Source organism: Pavona decussata, unplaced genomic scaffold (assembly GCF_977016875.1).
Source record: "Pavona decussata unplaced genomic scaffold, jaPavDecu1.1 SCAFFOLD_202, whole genome shotgun sequence".
Taxonomy (NCBI): Eukaryota; Metazoa; Cnidaria; class Anthozoa; order Scleractinia; family Agariciidae; genus Pavona; species Pavona decussata.
Window position 1 is genome coordinate 2796348 of NW_028145610.1, and position 27038 is coordinate 2823385.

Genomic DNA, 27038 nt, shown 5'->3' on the forward strand with positions numbered 1-27038 from the left:
TTTCTATTGAGTGGTTAGCATTCTTGATGTAGGTAGAGCTGCTTTCAAGGATAATTTACAATCCTCCTTGCTCACCGTCTGCTGCTCCACGCTGTCTTGGGATAGTGGTTAAAGTGGCCTCGATAGCTTCATTTATTTGTGTTTTATCTAAACAGTGGAGTATCTCAGGTTCTGTAGGGAAGTTCACGGACACAGGTTCACAGGGTCGCACAGTTTTATCGCAAATGACGTCAGGGAGTTTCGGAGCGGTCAAAAAGGCCGCGGACAAAGAGTTTTCTTTGCAGGTGATGATAGCGCAATACTATTTCAGTTTGTGTCTCCGCATCTTTGAGATTTCGAATCCCAACCTGACACTGGAAATCTTGTACTGTCACCTTTTCGAGATTTCCCCATCGACATGCAGCAATCGCTACGGCTTTCTGTTTACGTCCGTGCGTGGATGACATTTTCAAGCAAAACACTGAAGGTTCAAAACTGAAGGCACGACTCACATGTTTTAATCAATAGAAATGTAAACGAGAAGTTTTTCTTGTGTTTGTTGCAACGAAGTAAAAAAAGAGGTACCGGCGACTTGAATCGGCGATGGGCCTGCGCCGAAAAAAGTGCCCGAAAAATTTTGGGTGACCGGAAGTGAAATTGCACTTGGGTAGCAACCGTATAGCTTAGCAACGAGATATTTTAATGGACCCTTAACCGCACTTGTTATTAAGCAAGGGATAAAGGCTATGAAACACACTGATTTACAGAAGAGTTTCAGAGTCTGGTTTAAATAACCTACCACTTTCCTGACTTCTTTCATGTTTGCCTTCGACTGTTCATTGCTATGTGATGTTTTAATAGCACTGGTCTCCTCTTCCCCCTCGACGTGGCAGAATGCTATAGGAAGGTTCGTGCCTGGTTGCGATGCTTGCGCGGGCCAGAAGGACTGAAGACGAGGGTCGGATTTTGGGACAGATGGATCCGTCTTGAGTCTACCCTCATAAAAGTAATTTGAGGGAAATTTGCAGATTTCATCATGCTAAAAATAAATATAAAAGAGTATGCAGTAAAATCAGGTTCTGATACTCATCTTATTTTTAACAATGACACACTCAATCGATATAAGAAGTTGGAAGTTGACGTGGCCAAAAAAAACATGTTTGTGAACAAGTACATTTTAATTGTCTGTAGTTCTCCAACAAGTAATCATGATCGAGTATCTATTGAAAAGGATGAATAGTCGCCAGCTTAGTTAATTTTCAGTGGTGTCCATCTCTAGCTATTACGTTTTTAGTTGTTGCTGATGCTCTTTTAAAGACACAAGCAAAAATTAATGACATTAGGTTTACAGGAAAGGAAAAGCTTCAGCAGCACCTTGGCGAGTAGGCGACCATTTTCTTCTTTGTTTTAGTCCACCACAAGTCAGAGGATGAATCTGGTGAATTATACTGAAGGAGTCTACACCCAATTTGAACGTTTAAGTAGGATTCGTGCAAAGTTAATTTTCCATGAGATGCAAATATTTCACCTTACCATTCTGTACTGTATCTCCAGCATCATAGCTCGTCTCGAAAGCCTTTCGAACATGGAGATGCCCAAACCAAGTGTTTTTGCCATGCGATCTAGAATAATGGGCTGCAGCTGTTTGTGGTCACCAATCAGAACAACTTGGCGCGCCTTTGAGCTTATGATCGGCACTAGTGATTCAAGTTCCAAGCACATTCCACATTCATCCACAATGCATTGCCGGATGTCCTTGCAGGACATGGTTATCCTGGGACCGCCTGCTGTTACGCATGTGCATAAAATGATCTGGACTCCTAACGACTGTAGTGCCCATGTTTCGGCTTCTCCGATTAACTAAACAGTAAATGGTAATAATAATAAAAAAATTACCAAGTTTCAGCCTCCTGTTCCTAAAGCATTCCAATTTTAATAAGCTGGGCGAGAGAGGCTAAGGGATAAATAGTTCAAATTGATTTTGATATTCTAGACGTTCATTTTTTTTTTGTCGATAGAGTGGCTATGAGGTTAGTATCGTAGGTAATGTAATAAACGATTGTGAGAACCTATTCGATTCAACGAACTATGACTCAACGACTTGTAGCCCTTGTAGCCCAACGACTTATTGGCAATAATCAGTGACTTATGCTGAGCCTGGGTCCAGATACACGAAGCCCTCGTAAGCTGAGATGTATCTCAAACAAAAAGTTCCGCTATAAAAGGGCGCACCGTTCCTTCCTTTCACAGCTTTTTGAGTGTGAAATGCAAGTTTACGCGCTGTTCAGACGTGTAAATTATTGACTCAAGCATCCTCTGAAAAATAGTCCCTCAAAAGTTCATTACATTACCACAGCAATATAAGACATCGGTTTCTAATTCAGTTTATTGCATAACAGTGTTTATTCCGAAAACTAACCCAGTTTTATCAGTAAGGGTCGTAGACGCATGTTGTTTGTCATTTTTTTACGCTGTAGTGGTTGATTGACAACTGAAAGTTAGAATGGATAGGCCAGGACCCTTTTATACCGGCATTTCCTTTTTAGGTATTGTTCTTTTACGATAGGCTCTTTTAATTCCAACTATATACTTTTGCCAAGAAACGGTACTTAGGATAGATGTAAACTTATGACATCTCCTTGAATCTGGACCCTGATTGTTAATCAACAACCCATCTATGAGTCCCTGACTACATTAAGGATGCTTCCTATCAGTTTTGTATGCTACCTATCAGTTTTGTCTTGTTTTCAACACTGATATTCTTCATTGCTGGTTGCAATTTACAAAAGGCCATTATAAACTGAGGGCTCAGTAAGGAGTCAACCATTAAACGATAAAGGCTTAACTTAAATGATGTCTAACTTTGCAGTATTCTTTCACGTCTGAGGCATCGGTCTCCACATCCTGTCTTCGGTTTTCAGCAAATTTGTGTTCATAATCGCGTAGCTCAGAGGCAAACGGACACTCCTCTCCTCGAATGACGTGATGTAATGAGATGGCTTTCAGTCCCTCATCCAATGTTTTAACCTCATCTTCAGCTGCATTTTTGAGAGGTTTACGTTTGTTTGGAATAGGAAATTCTTCTTCTTCGATCCGATCACCATAAACACGGAGGATCTTGATGCCAGGAATCTGTAGCATTTTATCTTCAACGAAAAAAAAAAAAAACAAGAGTTATAAATTACCTAGCTAAACAAAGAGTTTATTTTTAATGCTATTTTAATTGGTACTTTTCTTTTTAGATTTTTAACTTAAGCCCTAAAAAAGTCCCGACCTAGCTTCCAGAGAGACTCCCTCTAGCCAATGCCTAGAACATTCAATGTTCAAAGGAGTCAATGTTCAGTGACGGAGCCGGCTTTCTCAGAGAGAGGATTTTAAAATTTCAGATTGGCACTCAGCGACTGAATCAGCCCGAGATCTGTATTTCCCCGGGCTACCAGTTTGTCAGCAATATTCTCTAATACGAATAATGCTTAATATTGACTTTTTACGGCGGCGACCTGGGACTGGCTGCATAAAGAATCTTAAGAAAATTAGCTGAGGGATTTCAACAGTCAGAAAAATCCTACGGAACAAGGGATGCATTAGATCTCTTGACTGAAAACGTAAATTTAGGATAGGAACGCAACCAGAGGCCAAAATAATTATTTGGAATGCAGGAAACGACTGAAGAAACCTCCTACTTATCGTAAGATGCTTTATTTATGCACCAAACCCACAAGAGAAAATAACGGTTTCCTCATACGAGGAGAGTAATGTACGCGCATGCAAGTTTCAACCGGTTCGATGCAATCCACGCGGGAGACAAGAGGCTAGTCGTTGTTTACCTCTGTCGATACCAAGGACATTATTTAGTCAGCTAAATATGGCTAAAACGTAATCCCAACTGGTCTTAAGGAATGCTTTATTTTTGTTACTAACGAGCTACGACGTCCACGGACTTGTTGGAAGGTCCGCAGTAGATGACTTGTGGTGGTGTGTTAGGCTCCTGGGCTGAGTCTTCGTCTTGTGGCTGTAATTGCTTATTTCGTTTCGTAAACCAGTATGCCATGTGCACACCTGCTACAGTCTTGCCAGTACCTTTGGAAAATCAATGGATCACATGATACAATTTAGTTAAAAGGTGCCAAGATGACAATGGAAATTTAACCAGGGATAATTCATTTGACTTGCCTCTATAAGGCAAGCGAGGTGCAACAGTATTCAAGATGCCTTTTTAGGGAAACTTTTAGTAGATATCTTCTGAGAAAGTTCCCTGTTATAACTATTATGAAGGGAGACGGCCTTACATCTGTCTGGGGAATCGTGTGGGCCCGAGTCTTTCTCTTTGATTGTTTTATCGACAGTAAACACGGTCAACCCCAGCGCTATTTCCATTATACCAGTGATTCAACCTGATTGTAATGGTCTTTTGCTTGATTAAGGGTAGCGATATATGATCTAATTAAAAAAATCTATGATTTACTTACAGTGAATTGCAATTGGAGCAATCTCCGTTTCGTATCGGTCAGAGTAAATTACAGCATCTGGGGCGAGTTGCATAAAATTTAACGTCGGGCGTAAGTGCTAACGCCAGACCTTCAGCCCAGTCACATTCAGTATTTTAACGTCTGACGAAAGCAATTACGCCCGCCGTTAAGTTTTATGCCACTCGTCCCTGGTTGATTGTTTACTTACCAGGAGGACCCTGAACAAGGGTAAAAGGCTTGACAAGCGCCTCTCTAACAGCTTTCTCCTGATACTGATTTAATGGTTTGAACCCACACCTGGGATGTTTATGGACAATTGACAAATTGGTAGCAGGAGGGTCTCCAAAGTCTCCTTAACGAAGGAGAACAGGTGTAAATCAGCTTATTCAGATTTCAAAATATTTGAAAGTGGTACCAAGGCAAGCATGTTCATGCTTATTATATAAAAGGAAATAATGCTAAAGCTTGCTATTGCACTCGTTATATAATACATTTTTGCTACCAGCAATGCAAATATTTCAGTGGAACACAGCGAAGACGCGAGGCAAGATTTATCGAGAGTTTACTAGATAGGAAGCAAAGCATCTGATAAATTGGCCATGAATGACTTCAATGTGTGCATTGAAATAAGTTAAAATTAATGATCCCGTCTTGATCTGCTAAACAATACCACAACAACCACCACAGGAACAAACACTAAAACTATTTTTAATGCGTTATTCTCTGCGTCTTTGCTCGTTTTCTGAAAGTAGAACTGCATGGCAACCGCCCAGTCCTTAAAAGAACCCTAGTCAGCCTCCGCCTTTTTCGATGCCATTGAAATTATTGATATTGCATGGTGAAGTGAAATCTTATTGCTTCACCGCAAGTTGTGTTCCTGAAAGTATGTTTCATTATCTTAAGTAGTTTCACAGTGATTTCGTTCATTTCGACAGGCTCCGAATAAAATATAATAGCCAAACTCTCGCCTATAAACAATAACAACGGTGTGGCTGACTAGGGCCCTTTAAGTCAGTGAGCATCCTCTTGGATCTCAAAATACTGAACGACTGGTCAGTAAGTTCCGTCTTGAAAGAGAAATAAGATGAAATACAGCATCCAACAGGATCAAATTATTTAAGTCAATTATGTTACATGGAGTAGAAGGCCATTTTACCGGGTATTTTTATCTGTTCAATTTCTTGTAGTGAGACCTTTTCCACGTTTATATCTCACCAATACATTTTTTATTCAATTTCGATATCTCCCATATTTTATTGCTTCCATAATCTTAAATATTACAAAAATCTTGTTCAGTATGATATTTGTAAATTTGTTTTTTTCTTTTTCCTGCGCTTCTATTACTAGCTACATGTGGGTAAAAGTATGATTAAATTTTAATGTTGGAAGGATCCTCATTAAAAATCATGACAGTAATGATAGTGATAATGATAATGAAAACGATAATGATGATGCTGACGATGACGACGAAGATCATGATTTAGTCTGCAAACAGGCTTCCAAGTTGGGTATAGGGCGAAAAGAAAAATTGGCGAGCTGGGCGAACGGAGTGCAGTATGAGGCCAAGAGAGAACGAAAGGGAGCCTGTGGACATTCTTTGAATGCCGCTGTTCTGTGATACTAGATCCTGGTATCATGACCTGTTTGGTTAGATAGATGATTGTTGGGAGCTTTGCAAAAAACATTGACACATTGAATCGTTTAAATATCGCGCAGTGTACATTGGCATACTGATTGTGAAGATTCTTTCGGCTTGCTGTTTGGAGAGGCGTAAATCGAGCAAATCTTTTCCACAAATCACTGCGTTTATTAAACAGCTGAAGATTTTTCTACAATGGAAATATTTACCGACTGCTTTCGACGAGAGTTTTATCTTCCAGTTGCTTCCTTGGGTGTTAAAAGAAATGTAAAACTTTGAATGTTTTACGGTTGTAATTGTCAGGCCATTGGTGAAGGACAAGGTTGAGGAGCTATCTACCTTAGGACTTAAAACGTTTTCACTCGGCTCTGGAGGCCGAGAAGTCTTCACTGAAGGTGGTACATCAGTTGGCGATTGTACGGTCGGCGAATCTCTTCGAGTTTGCTGCCTATGAGTAACAAGCAATTTCTTGTTCTCAAAGAGTTGGAAACGGAGTCTACAGGCTTTCTTTTGCAGTTAGGCCAGCTCAAGAATTTCCCCAATGAATAATGTTATTTTTAAATCCGGCACGGTCGAGCGGAATGATTGACATGAAATTACCTTGTTGACATATTACTCACAGGTTTATTACAAGGGGGCGGAACGGCGGCATCCAAATAATGTCTACAGGCTCTCTCCCTTTCTTTCCCGGCCCATCTTCGAGCTCGATTTTTTATCTTTACTCTACACCCCACTTGGGAGCCTGTTCTCAGGCTAATGATGTAGATGGTGACGACGATTATTATCATTACTAACGTCATTTTTTTTCAATACATTTTACTCGGTCTTGGATAAGTAAACATGGCAGGTGTATAGCACGAATTTAATGCCATAACATTTCGCAAATTCTCCAGTAAGCTAATGGCTTGTGCCATCAGAATATCAATGCGAAGATAACAAATGCAATGGTCTGCAGATCGTGGGCTATAGCCTAAACCTTCATCAAACAATGGCATGCACTCTTCAATATACCCTGTAATATTCGCCTAAAATATTGTTTTTACTTTTCAGTGAGAAATGCACTTCTCAACTTATCAAAATTTTCTTTAAGCAACAGATATCATTTTCAGGGAGAAAGATAAGAAAGTTCTACCCTTTAAAGGTTTGTAGGGGATCATACCAACTAGATGTCCACTTATAGTGATGATAGAAGAACTGTAACTTGCATTGCACTAATCACTACCTTGTTCTGGGTCATGTCCCATGCAGATGGCATGAACTAACTGAGACGCACTTGGCAGTTCACATAATGCTGAGAACATTCGTCTGTGGAGAAACATGGTCAAGTTTAGTCGGAAACAGTTTGTAACTTGTATGCAAGAAAGAAAACCCACTCATTAGGAGAACTCAGGTTACAAGAAAATACTCTAAAGTTATCTCATGACAAAAAGATGAGTACCTGTGTACAAGTGATCTGTGAATAACGTTCAAGGTAATGCGATGGCAATCTCCTGTAGTTAGACCCTCGGGAAAGTCTGATGATGATTGGTGAAGGTCAATTGTTACTTCCAAAGTGTCAGGTTCTTCATTTGACTTCTTAACTTTGTGGATGATACAGTGACCTACCCAAAAGCTGGAGCAATCGCCGCTGGATTTGTAACGAGAGTTGCTCTTCAACGCCGACATTTTAAGAGACCGATCAGATGACAAATGTTGAGTGACGCTGGGCTACAAATGATACAACAATAAACACGTAAATAATGGAAGCCACAATTACTCTCTCTCTCTCTTTCTCCCTCTCTTAGCAAAAAAATACTAAAAAGAAAAAAACAACGAAATTCCACATATGTAATGGACAGAGAGAACCACAGATAATTACAATTGATATGTAGCTCATTTTAGTTGTGACAGCCGGCGAAAAGTTAAAAGCCAATAAGAACTGTAATCAAAGAGATGGCCCCTTGGATAATTTTACGCTAGTAAGCAACCTTTACTCACTCTTAGGATGCCTCTTTCGGTACCATGGCCAGCTGCAAAGGATGCCGAATGATTTGCTTTCATATGCTGGTCTTCTTGTACGCGAACGCAAACAAAATCTCCCACATGGAACTCAATTTGACGAATGGTGCAATATTCTTCCAGTAGACTAAACGAGCCTTTAACGTCTCCTTTTGAGTCAGTCTTTGTCCACTGTACATCCAGGTTGTGTATGGTGAACTCGTCGTTCTCATCGACGGCTCCAGTTGCTGCTTCCATTGCAAGAACTGGTTTCCAAGCGTGAAAGTAGTTGTCTACACTAGAATACCTCACCCGAGATGCTTGGGACCGCAATAACGTTGCAAAACATTTTGTCGGATTTTCCCTGTGCTCAATACAAATATGCACGCTAGGATTGATCTTAAAGAGCTGAACTTCGGGATGAAGAAATCCATGTGTCATGTGAGCGGAAAGTTGAATGTTTACAACGTCAAACGTCTTCAGAGTCAAGCGTTTCTCATAGAAATGGCCCATGTTGTCCTTCTTATCTGGTCTAGAACTTCCAGTGTTGGTGGCGCTGGAATTATTACGTCGAGGTATCTGACGATCTCTATCGGTCTTCGCAATCAATTTTCTGAGTCTGCTGTAGTCTGCATCTTTCATTGCTTCCAAAATCTGCCGCCAATTCTCCGCTGAGAGGTCCAATACTTCTTCTTTGTCTACCATTCCTTGGGATAAGAGTTTCTTCACTTCCTCCTTTTCAGCTTTGCGTTTCTTTACATGGCCTTTCCTTGGTGCTATGTACAGTCTTTGTTTCCACGTCAATACTATTTCTGAAACATCTTCATTGATAGCAATTCTGAATTCAAGTGGGTTGAGGCTACTAAGTTTAAGTTTCCTCTGTGTTGCTGATAGATGGTTGAATTCCTGGTTTAAGATCTCCAAACTAATTGCTCGATCCTCGATTAAGGCAATAACTGCTTTGGTTTCTTGACTTTGTTCCCTGAGTTTCGCAGCTGTATGGACCTTATTACATCCTTTCTCAAACCTTCTGGAGTTGGCTTGGGCAAAAGTGGAGCGCCGACAGACTTTGGCCACTTGGTCCTTCGATACCTCTTTTGTCTTGCCACCTGTCGTGATTAAATCCAAAACAAGTCGGTGTACTTGGATATCTACATAGCGGCGTATGGGTGACGTGAAGTGAGTGTAGAAAGGGATTCCCATAGAGAAATGGACAACGTTTTCCTCCGACAGATCTCCTTTGCAGACGTATTGAGATTTGGGCTGAATTCTTTGAAAATGCGAATTCGCCACAGCCAGCTGAGGATGATGTCTCTCGTTGCAAATCAAAAATTGCAGTTTGGTGTGGTCTTCAAGCATTGCAGCATCACAGATATCGGACCAAACAGACTGTTGTACTTTAAATTCTCTTGATTTTGAGCATTCAGCATCAGCAGTTATTTTCTGAAGGGTTTCTTCTGAGTAGAAGCCACGAAGGTAAAGAGAAAAGTTAACGAATTGTCCGTACTGTCGGACCCAATCGTTCAGTCTATGTTCTTTAGGTGGTAGCTGTGTTCGCAGAGGTGCTGCGTCCGGGATGTCTGTGGAAAGGTAGTTTGCTACTTGTTCGTTAGCAAGAATCATCATTTCCTCCACCATTTCGTGGGCTTTAAAGCTTTCAGGATCATTACCAATGTCAGACCAATGATCAAATGCAGCATCTTTCAGCCGCATTACCCTCCTCTTTTGCGCAAGTAAACTCAGGGCTTGAATCTTTCTGGCAGTATCATTTGGTATCTGCTCGGTAGAAGTGTGATGGCCATCAATAACCTTCTGGGCTTCCCCGTAGCTCAGCCTACAGCAAGATCTGACGATGGTGCGCTTTATTTCCGGCAGTCCAAGCAGTTTTCCTTCCTCTGATAGATCTAGGAACACCGATAAGGACAGACGATCTTTTCCAGGAAGAAGGCTGCAATGATTTTCACTGAGCGCAGGAGGAAGCATTGGTACGCTTCCGTAGCCGAAACCAGGGTAGTATGACGTGCAGCGAAACAAGGCATCTTTATCCAATGGGGTGCCTTCTTTCACAAAGTAACTGACGTCTGCTATGTGAACCCCTATCCGATAAACAGACTCCGGAAGCTGTTCCACAGTAAGAGCATCATCGAGATCCTTAGACATTTCCGGATCGATTGTGAACGCTCCTTCAATTTTCTTACGACTTTGATACTCCTCAGCTGGTACTGACCAAGTCGTTGGAAACTTTGACAGAACTTGTTGTTTGCTTTCCTCGTCGAAAGACTTCCTGATTCCATGCTCCGCAAACAAAATTTCCATACTGGCATCCACGGTATCCTTTTGTGGCAGTTTTCCTATGATGATTCCCAAGGGACTACTGTATTCTTGCTTCCAATCTAAGTACTGGACCAGGAACAAGTACTTTCCACTGCAGAATTCCGCAATATCCATCACATCAACTCGTAATTTATCATCATCCCCATCACGCATTTCTTTGTAGATAGGCATACCCTTGACATCTTTCGCAGTCAGGGTCACTATTCTGGGGACAGACTTGTTGATAGGGAGCATTAATTCTGGATTTTCGTAATCCACTCTGCACACGAACTGACGCTCACGCGGACTGATGATGTGATTCAGCACACCTGAAAATAAAATAATGTGAAGTGTAATCTCAAAGTTTTAAATCATGTATTTGTTGTGGTCTCCATAATCCTACGGCTATTTAAGGGGCGGTATGGGTCTCTTCCAGAAAGGTTTCATGGCTTTCAACATGAAAAAGGTTACATGGCTCTTGACATAAAAGTTCTGAAGATCTGTGTGATTAATTAGCTAGCACCTCTTGACTCTGAATAACTCCTTATTTTATTTATTATTTCTGGGACAACAAAGATTATTTCTCGTGACATTAATGATGTTTGTATCTGTATCTGAATGCACCACTGATTAAATAAATAGACTGTCAGGGATAGTAGAATTAAAGGAAAGGTAATCACTACTCGCGCCAATAAGTTGTATCTAGAACCAGACGCACGAGAGTAAAAAACGGTCGTTTGAAATTTGACCATTTACTTTGGCTCAAGCAAATAAAATCACCTGCCCTTCTTCAGATGTTTTTGTTAGACAGACACATGTCTATAACTAGTTGACAGGATGAACTTGACGATTTTTTTTCAAGACAAACACTATCTGGGCCCACAAGGGGCGATGTTTATATTTGATGACATTCAACATTACCGATCGCGTGATTTACAAATGGTTGTTAATCACGTGATATAAATTGAAGTAGCTAGGACTTAACGTTTTTAATGCCCTTTTTATCCCGCTAGTTGAAGTTTGGCTTTATAATGAAGACGACAACTTATATGTCAAATTAGTGCTCACAAAACAGTGTCAAAAATGCTCATTGAAACTTACCAACAATGTGTCCCTGAGATTGTAGGGCATCATCCCTTGATGAAACGCTATCATTTGTCTTTTTGATAACCACACGATCCATATCAAACACACTTCGCACCCTTCCCTTTATTTTGATATCAGGCGTCTTGGTGTCCGATACCACTCCATATGCTGAGCGAAAACTTTTCGTATTGAGACGAAGCGTACAGGGAAGATATTTCTCTGGTTCATTTTGCAAATGGCGCTGTAATATCTCTACATCAAAGTAATCCTGTTTTTTTGAAGATGTAGTAAGCCTCTGCACCCTAGAAGAATGCTTCTGCTGAAACTCGACAGTCACCAGTCGAGCCATCTTGCGCCCATTGCTGTGGTAAATTTGGTAGTCCGCAGAGGAAAGACTGGAAAAAGCTGGCTTCTCTTGCCGAGCGGCATTAGCTGCATGTTTCTCCGTCTTAAAAGTTTTCTTTTTCGTGGTTTTAGCTGCCTGCAAGGAGGGAAAGACCTCTTCACTTTGCTTGGTTTGTTTACACTTCTCTACAAGTGCCTTTATTATCTTTCCCATGTACTTTGGAAATACAGTTTCATCTTCAAGACTTTCTCGTCGAAATTCATCGAAGAAGGCGGAGGTTTCATGGATTCCATCGGCGGGTTCACTATTGGACAGGGTTGAGTTCTCAATTTCTTCAAATAAACTACCATCCTCCTCTTGCTCGCCTTCAACTTCCTCAGAGGATTCTTTCTGCATCAATTTCACTTTAAGCGGTCTGCTTTCCTGTGCGTCCTTCGCCATAGGGTTGTTTTCGTTTCCTTCTGCTATAGGAGATATCGCGCTCCTATGTTCTCGGCTTTGGGGCACTTCCAACGGTGAAGGATCACCTTTCTCGCCGTCTTGCTGAACAGTTGATCCATCTACAGACTTACAATCTTGTTTTCTTGCTTCTGGTATTGATCTTGGAACAAATTTGGCAGCTTGAGGATTTAAAGAAAATTTTGAAAGAGATATGCTTAATATTTCTTTGTTTAGTTCCTCAAAAGATGTTCCATATAAGGCTTTACGATCACTACATCTTTCGATATAATCTAGCCAGATGCCTCTGCATTCACCAACAGTACACAAGGAAACTGGATCTCCCACAACAGCTACCATGGACTTTGCTCTGGTTATTGCAGTATTCAAAAGTGTGGCGTCAGATAAGAATTCCCAGTAGAGTTGCTGCTGAGAGCAGGTTCCTTGACCACGTGGGTGGCAGGTTAGAGCTGTACGCACTGTGCTAATAAATACGGCTCGAAATTCTTTTCCTGGAGAGGTAAGCAAAAAAACTTACATAATTTTTGACAAGCACCATAGCATAATAATAAGAATTCCGTTATGTACCTGTAAGTCTACTTTTACTTACTAGGTTTGCTCTTTAAATGAGAACAACCGGAAAGCCAGAAAAATAGATTTTATTATCCAGGAAGGGCTTATTTTGGAACAAGGAACAGAATAAAAACAAAAACAGAAATCTAGGTTGCCTGGAAGAGACAGGTTTGTCTGGTGTTCCCGGGCGCGGTTTTTGTTACATTTACCATATTACAAGCATTCCCTGTCTACAAGGCTTACATGCTCGGATTCGGTCAGGTTCGTGAAGGTTCTTAGTTAGACTCCTTCAAAAGGTCTGTTAGGTAGACTGCTTTAGGGGTAAGGAAACAGACAACATTTCTAAGATGATACAAAAAAATATAAAATGAAGGAAATTAAAATCGAAATAACATACCTTGTACATTATAAATACTTTCCACGGTGACACTCCCAAGTTCCGTACCAGCTCTTCTCAGTAACGATCGAATAGTTTGAGCCTAAAGTCATAGGGATTAAGGAACAAAATGTGATGAGACAAATGTGACAAAATGTGCGCTGATGTGAGGTAGCAATAACCTATTGTTCCATTCCTTTGAAGTCGCTTCAGGTCCTCATCCAAAAGATCTCACCTTTTTCTAAACGAATAAAACTGAACTTATTCAAGTGAATTCCACTTGAATAGGTGAAGTGAATTCCCTAAGGATTAAAGGAGCCTTGAACCTACAAAATCCAGCAGTATTGCCCATTTCTAAATGACAAACTTAACTCTTGAATAAAAAAAATGTTTTAAAATTCAGAAATAAAAAAGAAATTTGGTTTGTTTTTTTCTATTCGTTTGTTTCCAATGGAATTAAACTTGTAGTTTTGATAAATATTATCGCAGTCTTTGATCAGAATGTTTATTTCCCAACACTGCGTACTTAGTTCGATTAACGCCTGGCCGCGATATTCATACAGTCAATTACTTATGCGATAGAAAATTTGTTTGCTAACTCGCACCCGCTCCCCATGCATGTTATTGCTTGTCGCTAACAACAAAAGGTTGAGATGCATAATAATAATAATTGCGCATGCATGTAGATATTAGACGTTTGGTGTCTACTTTGGCTGTATAAATTTATTAATGCAGCACAACTCGCAAACATACATAACAACACCCTGCAACAAAATACCTGATAAGATATATTCAAAGGTTCAGGGTAAAGCAAAGTTTTAACATATCAGATTATATTCAAAGCCAATGCTCTGGTTCACATGTGCTCCTACAGATTTGCAAAGAGTATTATAGGGTTAATATTAAGTGTGTTAAGCGAAGTATGTGGTTAGTAATACCAAGCGGTCAAGATGCGTTTGGTAGAGAATTTTGCTAGCTCACGGATGATTGTATTAGCTCTCACTGGCGAGATATTTTGCAACTTTACCTGTGTCATGTAGGCGGATAAGACGCCAATCTTGGAAAGATCTTTCGCACCCCACTCCTCTGGCCACTCATCAGAGAGCTCCGTCACTCTCCTTACAACTTCATTAGCTTCAGTTACATTCCTGTAGGAATTTTCTAGCACTTCCTCCACTCCAATAGCAGAAAAGAATAGCAGTGGCCCGAGCTTTGGATGTGCGGCTTCCCCAGAACAGGGGATAAGCTCTTTGCCATAAAAGTTGTCGGAGGAAAATTGAAGGATATCTGGATGGCAACGGTAATTCTTTGTCAAGAACTTTACATTTCGATCAACATCAGTTTTTGTCTCGTGGTAGTAATCGAACAGCCTCTCAGGAAGTGAGCGTTGCAAGCCCCATTCTCGTGCAAAATGTGAATACACCTCTGGCTTAATCTAAAAATGCATCAAAATCAAAGGAAGAATTTCAGAACACATTGTCTGTCAATTCTACCAGAAGGCGAGTGTGCAATTCAAAATGAAATTAAATGCATTGTGCTTAAAAGTATTAATATGATTTCTGCCCCTGTAAACATTGAATGGAAATTTTTATTTACGCATTTTTATGTTTGTTATTTAGAGGGCAAAATAACCACACCAACATAATTATTTTACCTTAAGAAATCCTTTTTATGTTATCTAGGAAATCTGTTTTCGTTGTCACGAAACTAACTGAAACACTTGTCTACAATTTTTTTTTTTTAACTTTCTCAAAATTGGAGTGAAAATGTAATGCCTGACCACTTTGCCACTGGCTGTTAAGGGTGACGTCTATCCATTAATAGACAAACTTGCAAAATAACCTTAATTGCTGAGCTGTACGATCTGTATACCGTTAATAAAATTACTAACAAATTACTCAAGAATATTTTCCTCAAAGGTGTAATACAGAACTTCTCCATTCTATGTGAATATATTTTAGTCTTTTTTTTACCTGCATGTGATCTCCCGTGAAGACAACCTTGGTATTAGGTCCGGCTAAAACAAGTGGTGTTAACGCTTCTGGCTCCAGGGCTTGGGCAGCCTCATCCACCAAAATGTGCGAGAAAAAGCCGTGGTTTAGATTAAGTTGTAGCAGATGTTTAGACGTGGCCAGAGTTGTTATTACCACCCGATGACGGATAACGTCCTCTCTGCTAGGAAGCGCATAGGCGTTGTTTGTGATCAAGGCATACCTCTTGCCAACGGAACAGTCAGCATCCAATCTGTAACAGTTCAAGAAAGCAAGAGGCCCTTAGTACTAGTATGGATGTGAATTAGACTGCTGATGGTACAATCATCCAGTTTCAGTCTTTGTCTTTTACTTGTTAGTGTCTATTTATTTTGTGTCCCCAAATTAGTATGGGATTTTCCCAGGGTATAAGGCATTGACACGATAATAAAGTTTCATATATGAATCATCTCATATACTTTACATCAATAAAGTTTCAATTCTATTCTATACGGTTAAGCCCATTCGATTAAAGACGAATTCGAACGTTGAGGGTGCAAATTACATTCAGTCTGGTGACAAAACATCCTTTCTCCTCATTTATAGATTGTATTTTAATAGGTCATATATCGGCGACGGTTTATTTAAGTGACATAGTCAAATGTTTTATTGTCAAAATAATCGAAACTCCTTTTCTTCTTGCGGCTTCCTTACCCGTTTGTTACACATAAGGCATGTAGGTCATCATGACAAATGGTCGTGACACTTTTACTAACCTTCTTCCTGTATGGTAAATCCTTAGCGGCCTTGCTGCTTTTATCCCATTCTCTTCTGTCAAGTACTCGTGTAGAAGCTTAACATGCAAGTCGGCTGCACTGTTTGTGTGCGTGCAGAGCAAGATACGGGTTTTACTCTTTGTTACCAGCTCACGAATGGCCCTATGTAAAGTAAACGTCTTGCCAGTGCCAAACGGACCAAACACCACAAGTGGTGGAGAATTACTTTCAGGCGCCAAAATGCGTGCGATGACTTCATTTTGACGGTCATCCAAATTCAAGCAATTCCAAAACGGTTGTTCCTATTTAAAGCCAGAAGATAGAAAAAAAGGTGTGACCATAGAATATGGATATTTTTCTAAGATAACAATGTCCATGATCAACGCACTATTTTTCGTTAATTATATCGGCAAAACTAATGAAACCTTTTGTATTTTTTACATTGTATTCATAAAACGACCACGTCAGCTCTGCTGTGATTTTTCAAACTTGTATAGTTTTACATAAATGCAACTACACCTAGTAAACTCAAACTTTCCTTCATCTGTTTTTAAATGTAACATGTAATGTTAAATCTACTCCGTGACAATTGTTGTCAGTTTCATTTTTGAAATTGAAAAAACAATGTGTCGAAAATTGGAAAACTGAGTCTAAAATGTGAAGAAAAGAGAAGGGCACAAAAATGTATGTACTCCATAACAAGATATTTTGTATAACATTTTCCGGCATTTAAAATTTAAGGTACTGATATTGGTTTCTTGATGGTATAGTTATTTCGTTTTCCATATAGGACTTACACGGAACGATAACGGTACATGTCAGGAATGAATAATTAAGTAGAGTAACGCTTACCTCATGTGTCGCTTGCGAGGGATTTGCTTCCGGAAAGAGTAGACTTCGATGAACAGGACCCAACCTGTCAATTGTATCATGCCATTCCCACAGAGGCTGCCGGTTTAGCTGAAACTGTACATCAACTGGAATTTTGCCAGTGTTGGTCAAATGCAGGTCTATGCAGATCTGAGAGGACAACTTTAACACGATGCTCGTGGTAGTGGTATCAACGTTTTCAACGACGGCCTCGTACACTCTTTGAGAACTACTATCAGCCAGTTTTAGCCAAGCAGTCTGCACATTTCGGATGAGGAGTCGACCAGCAGTATCATCTGGTTGTGGGATTCCATTCTCTTGAAGTTGGATGACGCCAAATAACTCCCCGTTAGCAGCATAAATCGTCTCACCTTTCTTTCCAAATGCACTATCTTGGCCTTGCATTGGAACATTACGGAGAACGAACCTTTAATAGAAAAATAATATTTTACTTTCTATGGGATTGGATGTGTAAGGTCATATCTACAAAATTGCAAAATTACTTTGAGGTGGACAACGACTGCCAAAATCTGCACATTATTATTCTCATTCTATCCTTTTCTGATTTCTCACAAAAATGGAGAGTCGAGGAAACTGAGGACCATTTATGGACGTTTGATGTGTTTAAGGAGCCAATTCAAACTTTTGAACGAACGTGACCTATTGACAGTGTCTGAAAACCTCCATAGTTGGCCTGGCCTGACCGTGACTATAGTCAGTAGTAGTTGAATGAAAATGAGATGAATTACTTTGGCCTTAGCAGTGTACTAATCAAATATTAAATGCGCTTAATATTGAAATGTCTAAAACTTACTTTGAAATCGCCTTTTTGATGAACAGTTCTTCAGTAAACAGCAATTGATGCATGAATCTCTGGTAGTTCTCTGCTGTTAAATTCACTTCAATCACTTGCGCGGAAACTACGTTCTCAATCCTGGCGGGTAACTGGTACCGGTTTTGCAACACTCCGTCTTGATTACTCACTGAAGTAGTCCGCGACGATGCTACAACTTCCACTGGTCCCTCCGTCCACACTGAGGGATCCAATTCGAGTTCTTCTCGTGTTGCTGAAATTGTATCCAAGACTTCCGCCCTTGCTATGTCTACGTTTAAACCCTGCAATAAGTAAGGCTTCTTGCCAAAATCAAACCTGAGGCACTGGGTAAACGTACGGTTAGAGGTTTGCTTTGGAGACTCAAAAGAAACAGACACGTCAACTTTCATTTGACCTGCTTTTTGATTGATCCAACTTGGGAGGCTATACGACCAGCGTTCATCCGGCACCCTTGAGAATATCTCTAAGTCTTTCAAGAAGCCTTTGACTCCTGTCAGTCGATAACAATTGTGATAACGATGAGTGAGATCAATTTGCCTCAGCATACCAGTTTCACTTATCTATAAAACACAAAAACATGGATTGGTGAACCACTGCCGAGGAAGTGCGACCATCCAACAGTAATGAATTGAAGAAGTAAGGAACATTCCTGAGTTTGAGCGCTCAGTTACACTTAAAGGGTCAATTGAACCTCAGTCTCAAGTTAGGTTTACTAATTAGAACGATTTCAGCGACGAAGCTCATCGGAATGCTACAGAGCTATTCAGCGTGATTAAGGTGTGGAGAGATGCATTTTCAGTCCCAAAACCACCCTTTGATTGTTCAACTCCACTTTCAGAACTCGAGGACAATCATTTCAAACATAGAAGGTTACATAAGCTATCAAAAACGCTAATTTATTTGTCACTGCAAAGAAACTTTGCTGCAACATCGCCGACCAACGTAATTTTATTTTCATCACCTGATACGTCACGTGATCACGATGTATGCGTTTAGCCAAAAAAAAAAAAATCAAATTAAAACTAGCCTCGGAGGCTAACTTTAAACTGGCAGCTTGATATAGCTGGTGGCTTCCAGAGGCTAGACGGAAGTACAATGTAACAATGAGTATTATCTAATATTTTTTTCTACGAAAATTATGGATACGCCTGCTAGACACACGTGTAATAAACATCTTTCACTTATTTTTTCAATTTATTGTCTTCCATTCTTAAGTTTTGCTTATACTTTGTTATTCGCTTATGCCCCGGGAACGTGAGACAAGATAACCTTCAATTTCAGATTGTTCTTAACTGAATAAGGCATATTTTATTTGTTTAATTTATTTACCTCAAATAATGCAGTGAATACCCAGTCATAGGTGTGGTGTGTCCCATCTCCGCAAAGGGAGATTTCTACCGTTGAAGGTTTATCACTCGAGACCTGTACTCCAGGAAGACTGTAAACCATCTAATAAACAACAAAGAACAAAATGCTTTATTTGGAATCCTTTAAAGTAATAGCTAACCTTAGCCAAAAATTACAGACGTTTTCATTCCTGTAGTGATATGTGTGATCCGACTTATCGGCATCCATCATCAGTTTGAACGGAGTTATACATTCATGCTAAAATCATGACAGCGTCGACTCATGGCGATCAAAAGATGTCTGCATAATTTTGTGAGGGACGTGGTCATCTTTTGCACATGCCGTATGTGTGCATATTAATTTTATGCCTACAGTGACACGTAATTCCGTCGCGTCATTGTCTAAATATTTAACGACATTCTACGATAGTAAGAAAACTTTCGAGCGGCTAGTAGATATAATAGAGGTGAGGGCATACAAAGGTTAAACTACCTCGGTCCTGGAAATGTCAGCAACTTTCTCTGTTGTTTTGTCAAATGATTCTCCTTCACTACTCGTTGGAGTACTTTTGTCAAAGTAATCCTCCCTCGTGCGGTCTTTCCATGATCTCAGTTCTTCTTGACCGTGGGCAAACGTACAAAATCTCCCATTTCTGCATACCCGACCAGTCTTCCACCTAATTAAGCAGCAAAAACGAGGTCAGCAAATATCACGAATATTTTAGCGATAATTTAAAACTGGTTTGAAACTTAAAACATGGTTATACATATGAATTTACCATTTACACAACTGGAAGTTTCCATGGTAAACACCAAGTGGAGGAGATCGTGGCCTAGCATGGCTTGTATCATAAATTCTCAAAGATCCTTGAATGCGCTCTTGGGGTTTACGATTGATGTCGAGATCAAGGTCGGCTTTGAAGCATTTAGGATTGGGAATTTTTCCAGACGAGCCAGTGCACTCTGTATAGTAACAATATATAAATTATATAATCATTTTTCTTAATAGTGTATGAATAGTGTATGGCAACTGAGAAAGGCACAGACTGTACCTTTTCAAAAGAAACCTAAATTGCCGGAGTACTATACCATACGGCAGGAGTTTTCAAGCATATTTTAAGGAAACCTTTTTTCTGGCATTGGTATAATAATGTGAGTTCTCGTCATATAAACTACTAAGGTTTGACATGAGAGCGTACGAAACATAAGAAATACTGTAATGACTGTTTAACCTCCACTAAACTACGCTCTACTTTCGCTGTTGTAAGAAGACAGTTTGGTATTGAATTCATCATTATCATCATTAGTTAAAGTGATACTTATTTCCACGAGAAGTGCTTAAAAATCAGTGATGAGTGAAATTTCCATCAATGCAGTTTTAGAACACGAGAATAAATCTACGAAATTTTGATGAACTTAAATGTTATGTAACTCCACGCACGCGGCATGCCTATGATTAGTAACCACTGCTATAGTACCGCGGTATTAGATACGATACGCAAGCATAGATGGAAAGGTAAACTGTCAACTTTTAGCAAGCATTTTTGTCTTCTATTACAGCATTAAATGCCCGGGTTATTACATTGACAGGGAAGTCACCACTGCTTACGGTTTGTAATAAGCATCGTTTGTTGTTTAGGTCTGGCCCCACCAACGCTATCGGCTGTTAGTCATGAAATCAGTTTTCACCTTAAATTAAAGACAGCAACTACGTGTGGCGTAACTCGTTTGCACTAATTCATAGGCGTAAATGGCCTCCAAAGCGTTTCTCGCCCACATTTTATATATATATATATATATATATATATATATATATATATATATATATATATATATATATATAAAGGCAAACAACCTCCCCCAGTCTTACCCCAAGATTGTTGTCAACCAGAGAAACGTGATTTCTGTATCCCTTGTACAGGTGTATCAACTCCGACGTCTTTAAATATTTTGGTTGAAGCTACGCCCTTATCAAATCTTAACACTACCGTTAAAAATTGAGAGAAGTCTTGTCTATTTATTTATTAATTTATTTATTTATGAGAAACATGTTTCCACCTATCTTACAGGGATGAACGCTTACCGATGAAAGCAAAAACTGAATTAGTCCACAAAACCTACTAAAGGAGTAAGACAAAATACCTTGTACGTTTGTCTGTTTATCAGCAGTCCTCCTTCCAGACCCAGAAGCGTCCAAGGCTAAGAGGTTACAAACACAAAAAGACATTAAACAGAAGATTTTGCTGACCAGTAGCCTGCAGCTCAAATGTCAAACATTTAAAAATACCGATAGAGGGACGATGGTTTAAAGCTATAACACGTTTAACGTAACTGCTGGTATCTATTTAAAGACGTTACTTTCCACTTGCCATGGCCGGATTGCACAAGATTTCAGGCGTTACTTCACTGGAGTATCTTTCAAATAACTGATTTTATTTTATATCTGACGTGAAGTCATATGATGAACAAAAAATGTGTATCTGTATCAATATTCTCAACGTTTCCATAGCTATTTCTAATTAAGGACTCCTCCAGGCTGAATTCCAAACGGTCTGTTTTAAGAACTTATGACGCGTAAACTTTTGGCTTAAAGAAGACAACAGTCTGTAAAGATCCCTCTGTCGGCAATTTTCTCAGTTATTGCTATCAACAATACCAATACCTGCTTTTACATCGAAGGAAGGGAATGCTTTTCTTTCTTCCACTTTGTCCCTTTTCTGCAATAATAAAGGAAACACAGCAGTCAGCCCAGTGTCATCAAAGAAGCGTTTTCTAGCTAATAATAAGCTAAAATATATCACTTAAAAAAGTTGAATTATAGGGTTCATGCAATGGACAATATTTTGTTAAATGATTACCACTATTTTGAGGGGGGGTAAAATTAGGGTAGGGGTGTTAGCCTAAGGGTTATTTGCAGTTCCAAGTTAGGCGCTTGTTATCGAATTGATCAGTTACTTTATTGTGATCGGCTCAAGTGAATTAATACTATGGCGAAAAGTGATAATCATATAACAATAAACAACTTCGGAAAGTAGGTACCTAGCGAGCACCAAAATGAACATACCTTTTTGTGTCTATACTCTAACCACTAACTCCATTACACCTATCAAAACGCAAGTTTAACACTGTTCATTGCATGTAATCATCCAAATGTTAACGAATGTAGCCTATACTGATGACAAAAGAAGGTAAGTGCGCGAACAAAAGGATGAAAAAGGTTATTATAAGAAAAAAATAAGAAGGCAGCGTGGTTAAGTGGTTAGGGCGCCGGCCTTGAAATCAGGAGGTACCGGGTTCAAGTACCGCTTTAAGCGCCACCTGGAGTTGTTTCTCGGTAGCCCCGAGTTCAACTCCTCGGCCACTCTTATAAATAGCCATCTGGTCTGCCTCCTGCCAGTTAGAATTTTGAACCATGTTATTCTCAATTTATACTATTTCTTTAGGAAATTTAATGTTCGGCCCCACTAGCACTTGTGCTATTAATAAACACTGCCGAGGGTAAATGAAGGTTATTTACTTTATTTATTTTTAGGTAATTTGATGATATCGCCCAGGCACTTTCTTCAAAGATTTCTACTCTTGACGTTCTTAAAGGATCTATGTTTACCAACACATTTTAACCATTATTTTACCTACAAACTATGGAGATCATGTGACAAGGTTCTGTTTACCAGTTGTGAGCAGATCACTACATTTTTCGAATCCGTGCTTCGGCACCAAGTGTAAACACTACCTCTTTATTATGATTTTATACCGCTGTTTTATAATCACCTCGGTTTCCTGTTGCTGTTTTTCTCGATCTTTTTCAATTTTGTCCTTGATATCCTTCCCGATTTTCTCTTTCTCCTGTGCATTAAAACAATTGGAAATACACAAACAAAATAACGTTTTGACGTTATTTGACAAGAAGCAGAGCTGTAGGTAACAAGACAACAACAGCAAAACTTAGTAAAATCAAAACAAAACTCGGAGTAGTGTAATTTAAGAAGAACAAAATATTTACCCTTAATCGCCGCTGTTCCTCGTACTTCCTCTGTTTCTTATTCATCACCTATTTTCAATAAAAAGGCCATTAGATGATTACGGTATCGTCTTCCTCTAAAAACTTTGATGGAAAAGGTAAGGAGAATTTATATCTATGAAATTAAGTGAGCTTTTGAGCTTCTAGAATCATATTTTTTGGGGATGGAAAAAAATTAGAGTGACGATTTATTTCTTGGTAATATATAAAATTTTAGGTAATCTATGTTTTGTTTAGAGCTTAGCTTGTCCTACGAAAAGACGCGACGTTTGTAAGCCTATTTATTCACATCGTCGAAACCTGAAACTGAAGTAACAAAAAATGTAGTAGTCAAGGGACAGACCACTTAAGGGTTTCTTTTCAGGGATAACTGCCTGTTTAGGGGCCCGAGAGTTGGATGCCTAAAATGCCCAAAGTTCATCAATAGCCCACTTTGAAAAAGAGTGATGGCCTGGGTCGAGAGTAACTGCCCAAGTGATTGTGGGATTGTTTGGGGGGACGATGGCGATTGTTATCGTCCCCCCAAACAATTTTACAATCGCTTGGGCAGCTACTCTCGACCCAGGCCATCACTCTTTTTCAAAGTGGGCTATAAGTCACTGGCAAATAAACCAAAATATCGATCACTTATTTTTAGTTCTGTTTTGAAGAACCGAAAGTCACACTTTTAATAATAATAATAATAATAATAATAATAATAATAATAATAATAATAATAATAATAATAATTTAGCACGAAGAGAATCAGACTGCACATTCAATGTTGGTTTAAGCGACGTTTCGGTGCATCTTGCGCCATTATCAAGGTTACATAATTAATGATAAAAAGCGGTTTGTAAAAAGGCTAAGTTGAAGCGAATTTGCATAACATAGCGGCAAGCTAATTACTTAAATACTTTAGCACGAAGAGAATCGGACTGCACATTCAATGTTGGTTTAAGCGACGTTTCGGTGCATTTTGCGCCATTATCAAGGTTACATAATTAATGATAAAAAGCGGTTTGTAAAAAGGCTAAGTTGAAGCGAATTTGCATAACATATCGGCAATGGCGCAAGATGCACCGAAACGTCGCTTAAACCAACAATAATAATAATAATAATAATAATAATAATAATAATAATAATAATAATAATAATAATAATAATAAGCAAGCGAAAATTAAAGTTAATAGCCGACGTCTCGGCGTCATCGTGACACCATTCTCAAGGCAAAGTGGATAAATTAATGCGAAGACTTGATTTCCATACTCTACAGTCTCTACAAATTAGCATATTAACGATAGATCACAAGTTCTTCAGGTGAATACCTTATCGCGAATCGAGTCTGTTTGCACGTTTACGGATGGTTTAAGTTTTCTTATGAAAAGCATTTCCTTAATTAGGCAATCAAATTTGTTCGAACATTTAGCTAGCACGTGAAATTGTTCTGAAAGACAACGAGGCACGTTCGAGTTATGTTCGCCCAAGTAGTGTTTACAAATAGACGACGATTTTTGTTTGTGTCCATCAACGCGTTCGTGGAGGTGGCCGCGAGTGTAAACAACATATCCTGCATCGCACACGTTACATTGAAATTTATAAACTAGACATTGTTGGCTAACAGTGGCAGGTTTGACTTCTCGAATTTTAAGATCTACGTTGAGTTTTCTGCTGATGAACACAGGCTGAATTGTGGTCTTGATTTTTGAACTGAGGTCTTTGATACGTTTCTTCACTACATTAGCAGAGGCCTGATCTTTAAATGGTATGACAACTTGGATGGTGGGTGTAGATGTTTCAGTTGATGCAATGTGCTGTTGGTCTGATACTTTGAAATCTACGAATTGCTTGACAGCTAAATTGGATAACTGCCTCGGGTACTTAAGCTTTAAGAATACCGTCTCTATTCGATCGCATTCTTGTGAGAAGTACGACCAGTCGGAGGATATGCGGTAAGCTCGATCTAACATGGTGGTGATTAGACCTCCGCTTGTACCGATTATCCACGTGGCTCTGATAATGGAGTAAGAGGCCCGTAATGGTTGGTTTTACGTAGACCTTGGTCTTGATTCTGGGAGCTAAGTTTAACAGTTCAACACCGATGAAAGGAAGTGAGGCATTCCTTTCCACCTCCATAGTAAACTTTGCTGATGGGTGGCAGTGGTTTAGAGTGTCAAGGAAAATTCCGGCTGATGCCATATCAGGCATGATGGTGAAGGTGTCATCAACATATCGTCGATAAAAGGAGGGCAATTTGCCATCTTGATCGAGTTTATCTTCAATAGAGCACATAAACACGTTGGCGAGAAGAGGACCAAGAGGCGATCCCACTGGACGCCATCTGTCTGCTCAATTCCATTGAACTGAAAGAGTTGGTTCTTAGTGGCTGCGTTGAGTAGTTCAATTAGCTGGTCTCTGGACCTCTCTCCTCCGCAGAGGCTCCGCTGAGAAAAGTGAGTGCAGGCGTAAAATTCCGTGGAAGGCGACGGCGGGAGCCTCTGCCAGAAACCACGCCCAATATGGCTGCGATCCGGGGGAGTCATTTTGTAACTAGGGTGGTGTGCGTACTTATGTCATGAAAATGGCGGGTGTTTGTGAAATTGTCATGTTGTGCGATGTTGGAGATTTACTCACGAAAACTTACCTACATGCTTAGAAATCGGGGAAAGTTTGTTCCTCTCATGATGACTGTTTAGAAAACGCTTTTATTTTGCTGTGACTGGATGCCTTGAATCATCACTACAAGAATGAAATTCAAGTTACCCGAGCGGCAATCGTGTGGAGATAAAAGAGTGCATGCAAAGAAATGATTTATTGAGGAAACGTCTGCCAGCTGAGACCAAAAAAAAATTGTCAATTCAGTCTTAAAAGAGACTAGAGCAAGTAAGCTTAATGTTGTAATCAAAGCGTATTTTTTTCTATACTCCGAAACGACCAAACTTGATATTTTTATCTTGTAAACAAGTTTAAGCAGAAGAAGTTATAACTGTTATAATGATCTTTCGGTGGTTTATAGCATTTAGTTCTCACGGGAAGCTAGTTATTCACTGTGATGAAACAACTGTCTTTTAAAATAACGTTTATAACAGGCTAAAAGGCCTTTCAAGCCCAGAAAAAGCAATTATTTGTTCGCGACTATTGTTGACTTTCACGAAGCGAAATGTACTAAGTCCACTCTCCACGGGTTTCAAGGGGGGCTTCGAATACAAACGATTTTGCTTTTTTCTAGAAATTGTGAAATCTCACCTTAAAATTAACGACCGCAAACTGTAGAGACAAAGTAAATGCTGACTTCCGCCAAGAATGAAACTGTCAAATTTAGAGATGACCGAGAAATCTATCGATGTACAAGAAAACGACAAGGATGTACAAGAAAACGACATGCTTCTGGCAGAGGTTCGCCGCCAAGTCAACCCTCTCAGCTTTTGCGTCTGCACTCACTTCGCTCAGCGGATACACATAACACCCCATCGAACCTCTGCGGAGGAGAGAGTCTCTGGACAGGTTCAGTTCATGGGTCTTGTTAAACCAATCATCGTTGAAAGCCTGAGGTATTCACCAGAAGAACTTGTGATCTATTGTTAATATGCTAATTTGTAGAGACTGTAGAGTATAGAAATCAAGTCTTCGCATTAATTTATCCACATTGCCTTGAGAATGGTGTCACGATGACGCCGAAACGCCGGCTATTAACTCTAATTTTCGCTTGCTTATGCTTCAAGAAATCATTATTGATCAAAATAATAATAATAATAATAATAATAATAATAATAATAACAATAATAATAACAATAATAATAATAATAATAATAATAATAATAATAATAATTTCAGTTCCAATAATAGTAATAGTAATGGAGCAGTTTTTTTTAAGAGTTATTGTGCACTGTATCGCAAAAAAGTAACGGTTGTTCTACCCTTAAGTGCCAATTTAGCCCTAATGACTTTGAAGCTGACACAACCCCTCCTGGAGCCATTTTGGTCACAAATTGGGGAAAAACAGCTCTTTTAAAGACCATGCTGGGACCCATTTTAGCCGGCCTTG

The 27038-nt window shown here is 39.5% G+C and overlaps 2 protein-coding genes and 1 pseudogene across 7 annotated transcripts in view; 2 read left to right on the top strand and 1 right to left on the bottom strand.

The window, feature by feature from the left end:
* Positions 1–27038, top strand: part of LOC146461128 (uncharacterized) — a 170897-nt pseudogene that overhangs the window by 45295 nt on the left and 98564 nt on the right. The window lies entirely within an intron of this gene.
* Positions 1–27038, bottom strand: part of LOC146461131 (3'-5' exoribonuclease HELZ2-like) — a 92543-nt gene that overhangs the window by 12432 nt on the left and 53073 nt on the right. For all 5 annotated transcript variants that reach the window (XM_085087405.1, XM_085087402.1, XM_085087406.1 and 2 more), the window contains 22 exons: positions 22997–23044; positions 22765–22839; positions 21656–21710; positions 21136–21192; positions 19773–19956; positions 19487–19670; positions 18977–19096; positions 17627–18207; positions 16795–17239; positions 15943–16244; positions 15170–15440; positions 14224–14631; positions 13218–13299; positions 11479–12759; positions 8065–10706; positions 7526–7794; positions 7310–7392; positions 4657–4800; positions 3901–4059; positions 2842–3125; positions 1513–1839; positions 779–1018 (listed from right to left, as the gene is read on the bottom strand). In XM_085087405.1, coding sequence (XP_084943531.1) covers positions 779–1018; positions 1513–1839; positions 2842–3125; positions 3901–4059; positions 4657–4800; positions 7310–7392; positions 7526–7794; positions 8065–10706; positions 11479–12759; positions 13218–13299; positions 14224–14631; positions 15170–15440; positions 15943–16244; positions 16795–17239; positions 17627–18207; positions 18977–19096; positions 19487–19670; positions 19773–19956; positions 21136–21192; positions 21656–21710; positions 22765–22839; positions 22997–23044 — 8241 coding nt within the window. The remainder of the gene's footprint in view (positions 1–778; positions 1019–1512; positions 1840–2841; positions 3126–3900; positions 4060–4656; positions 4801–7309; positions 7393–7525; positions 7795–8064; positions 10707–11478; positions 12760–13217; positions 13300–14223; positions 14632–15169; positions 15441–15942; positions 16245–16794; positions 17240–17626; positions 18208–18976; positions 19097–19486; positions 19671–19772; positions 19957–21135; positions 21193–21655; positions 21711–22764; positions 22840–22996; positions 23045–27038) is intronic.
* The window catches only part of LOC146461132 (uncharacterized), a 303232-nt gene that overhangs the window by 9946 nt on the left and 266248 nt on the right, over positions 1–27038 (top strand). The window lies entirely within an intron of this gene.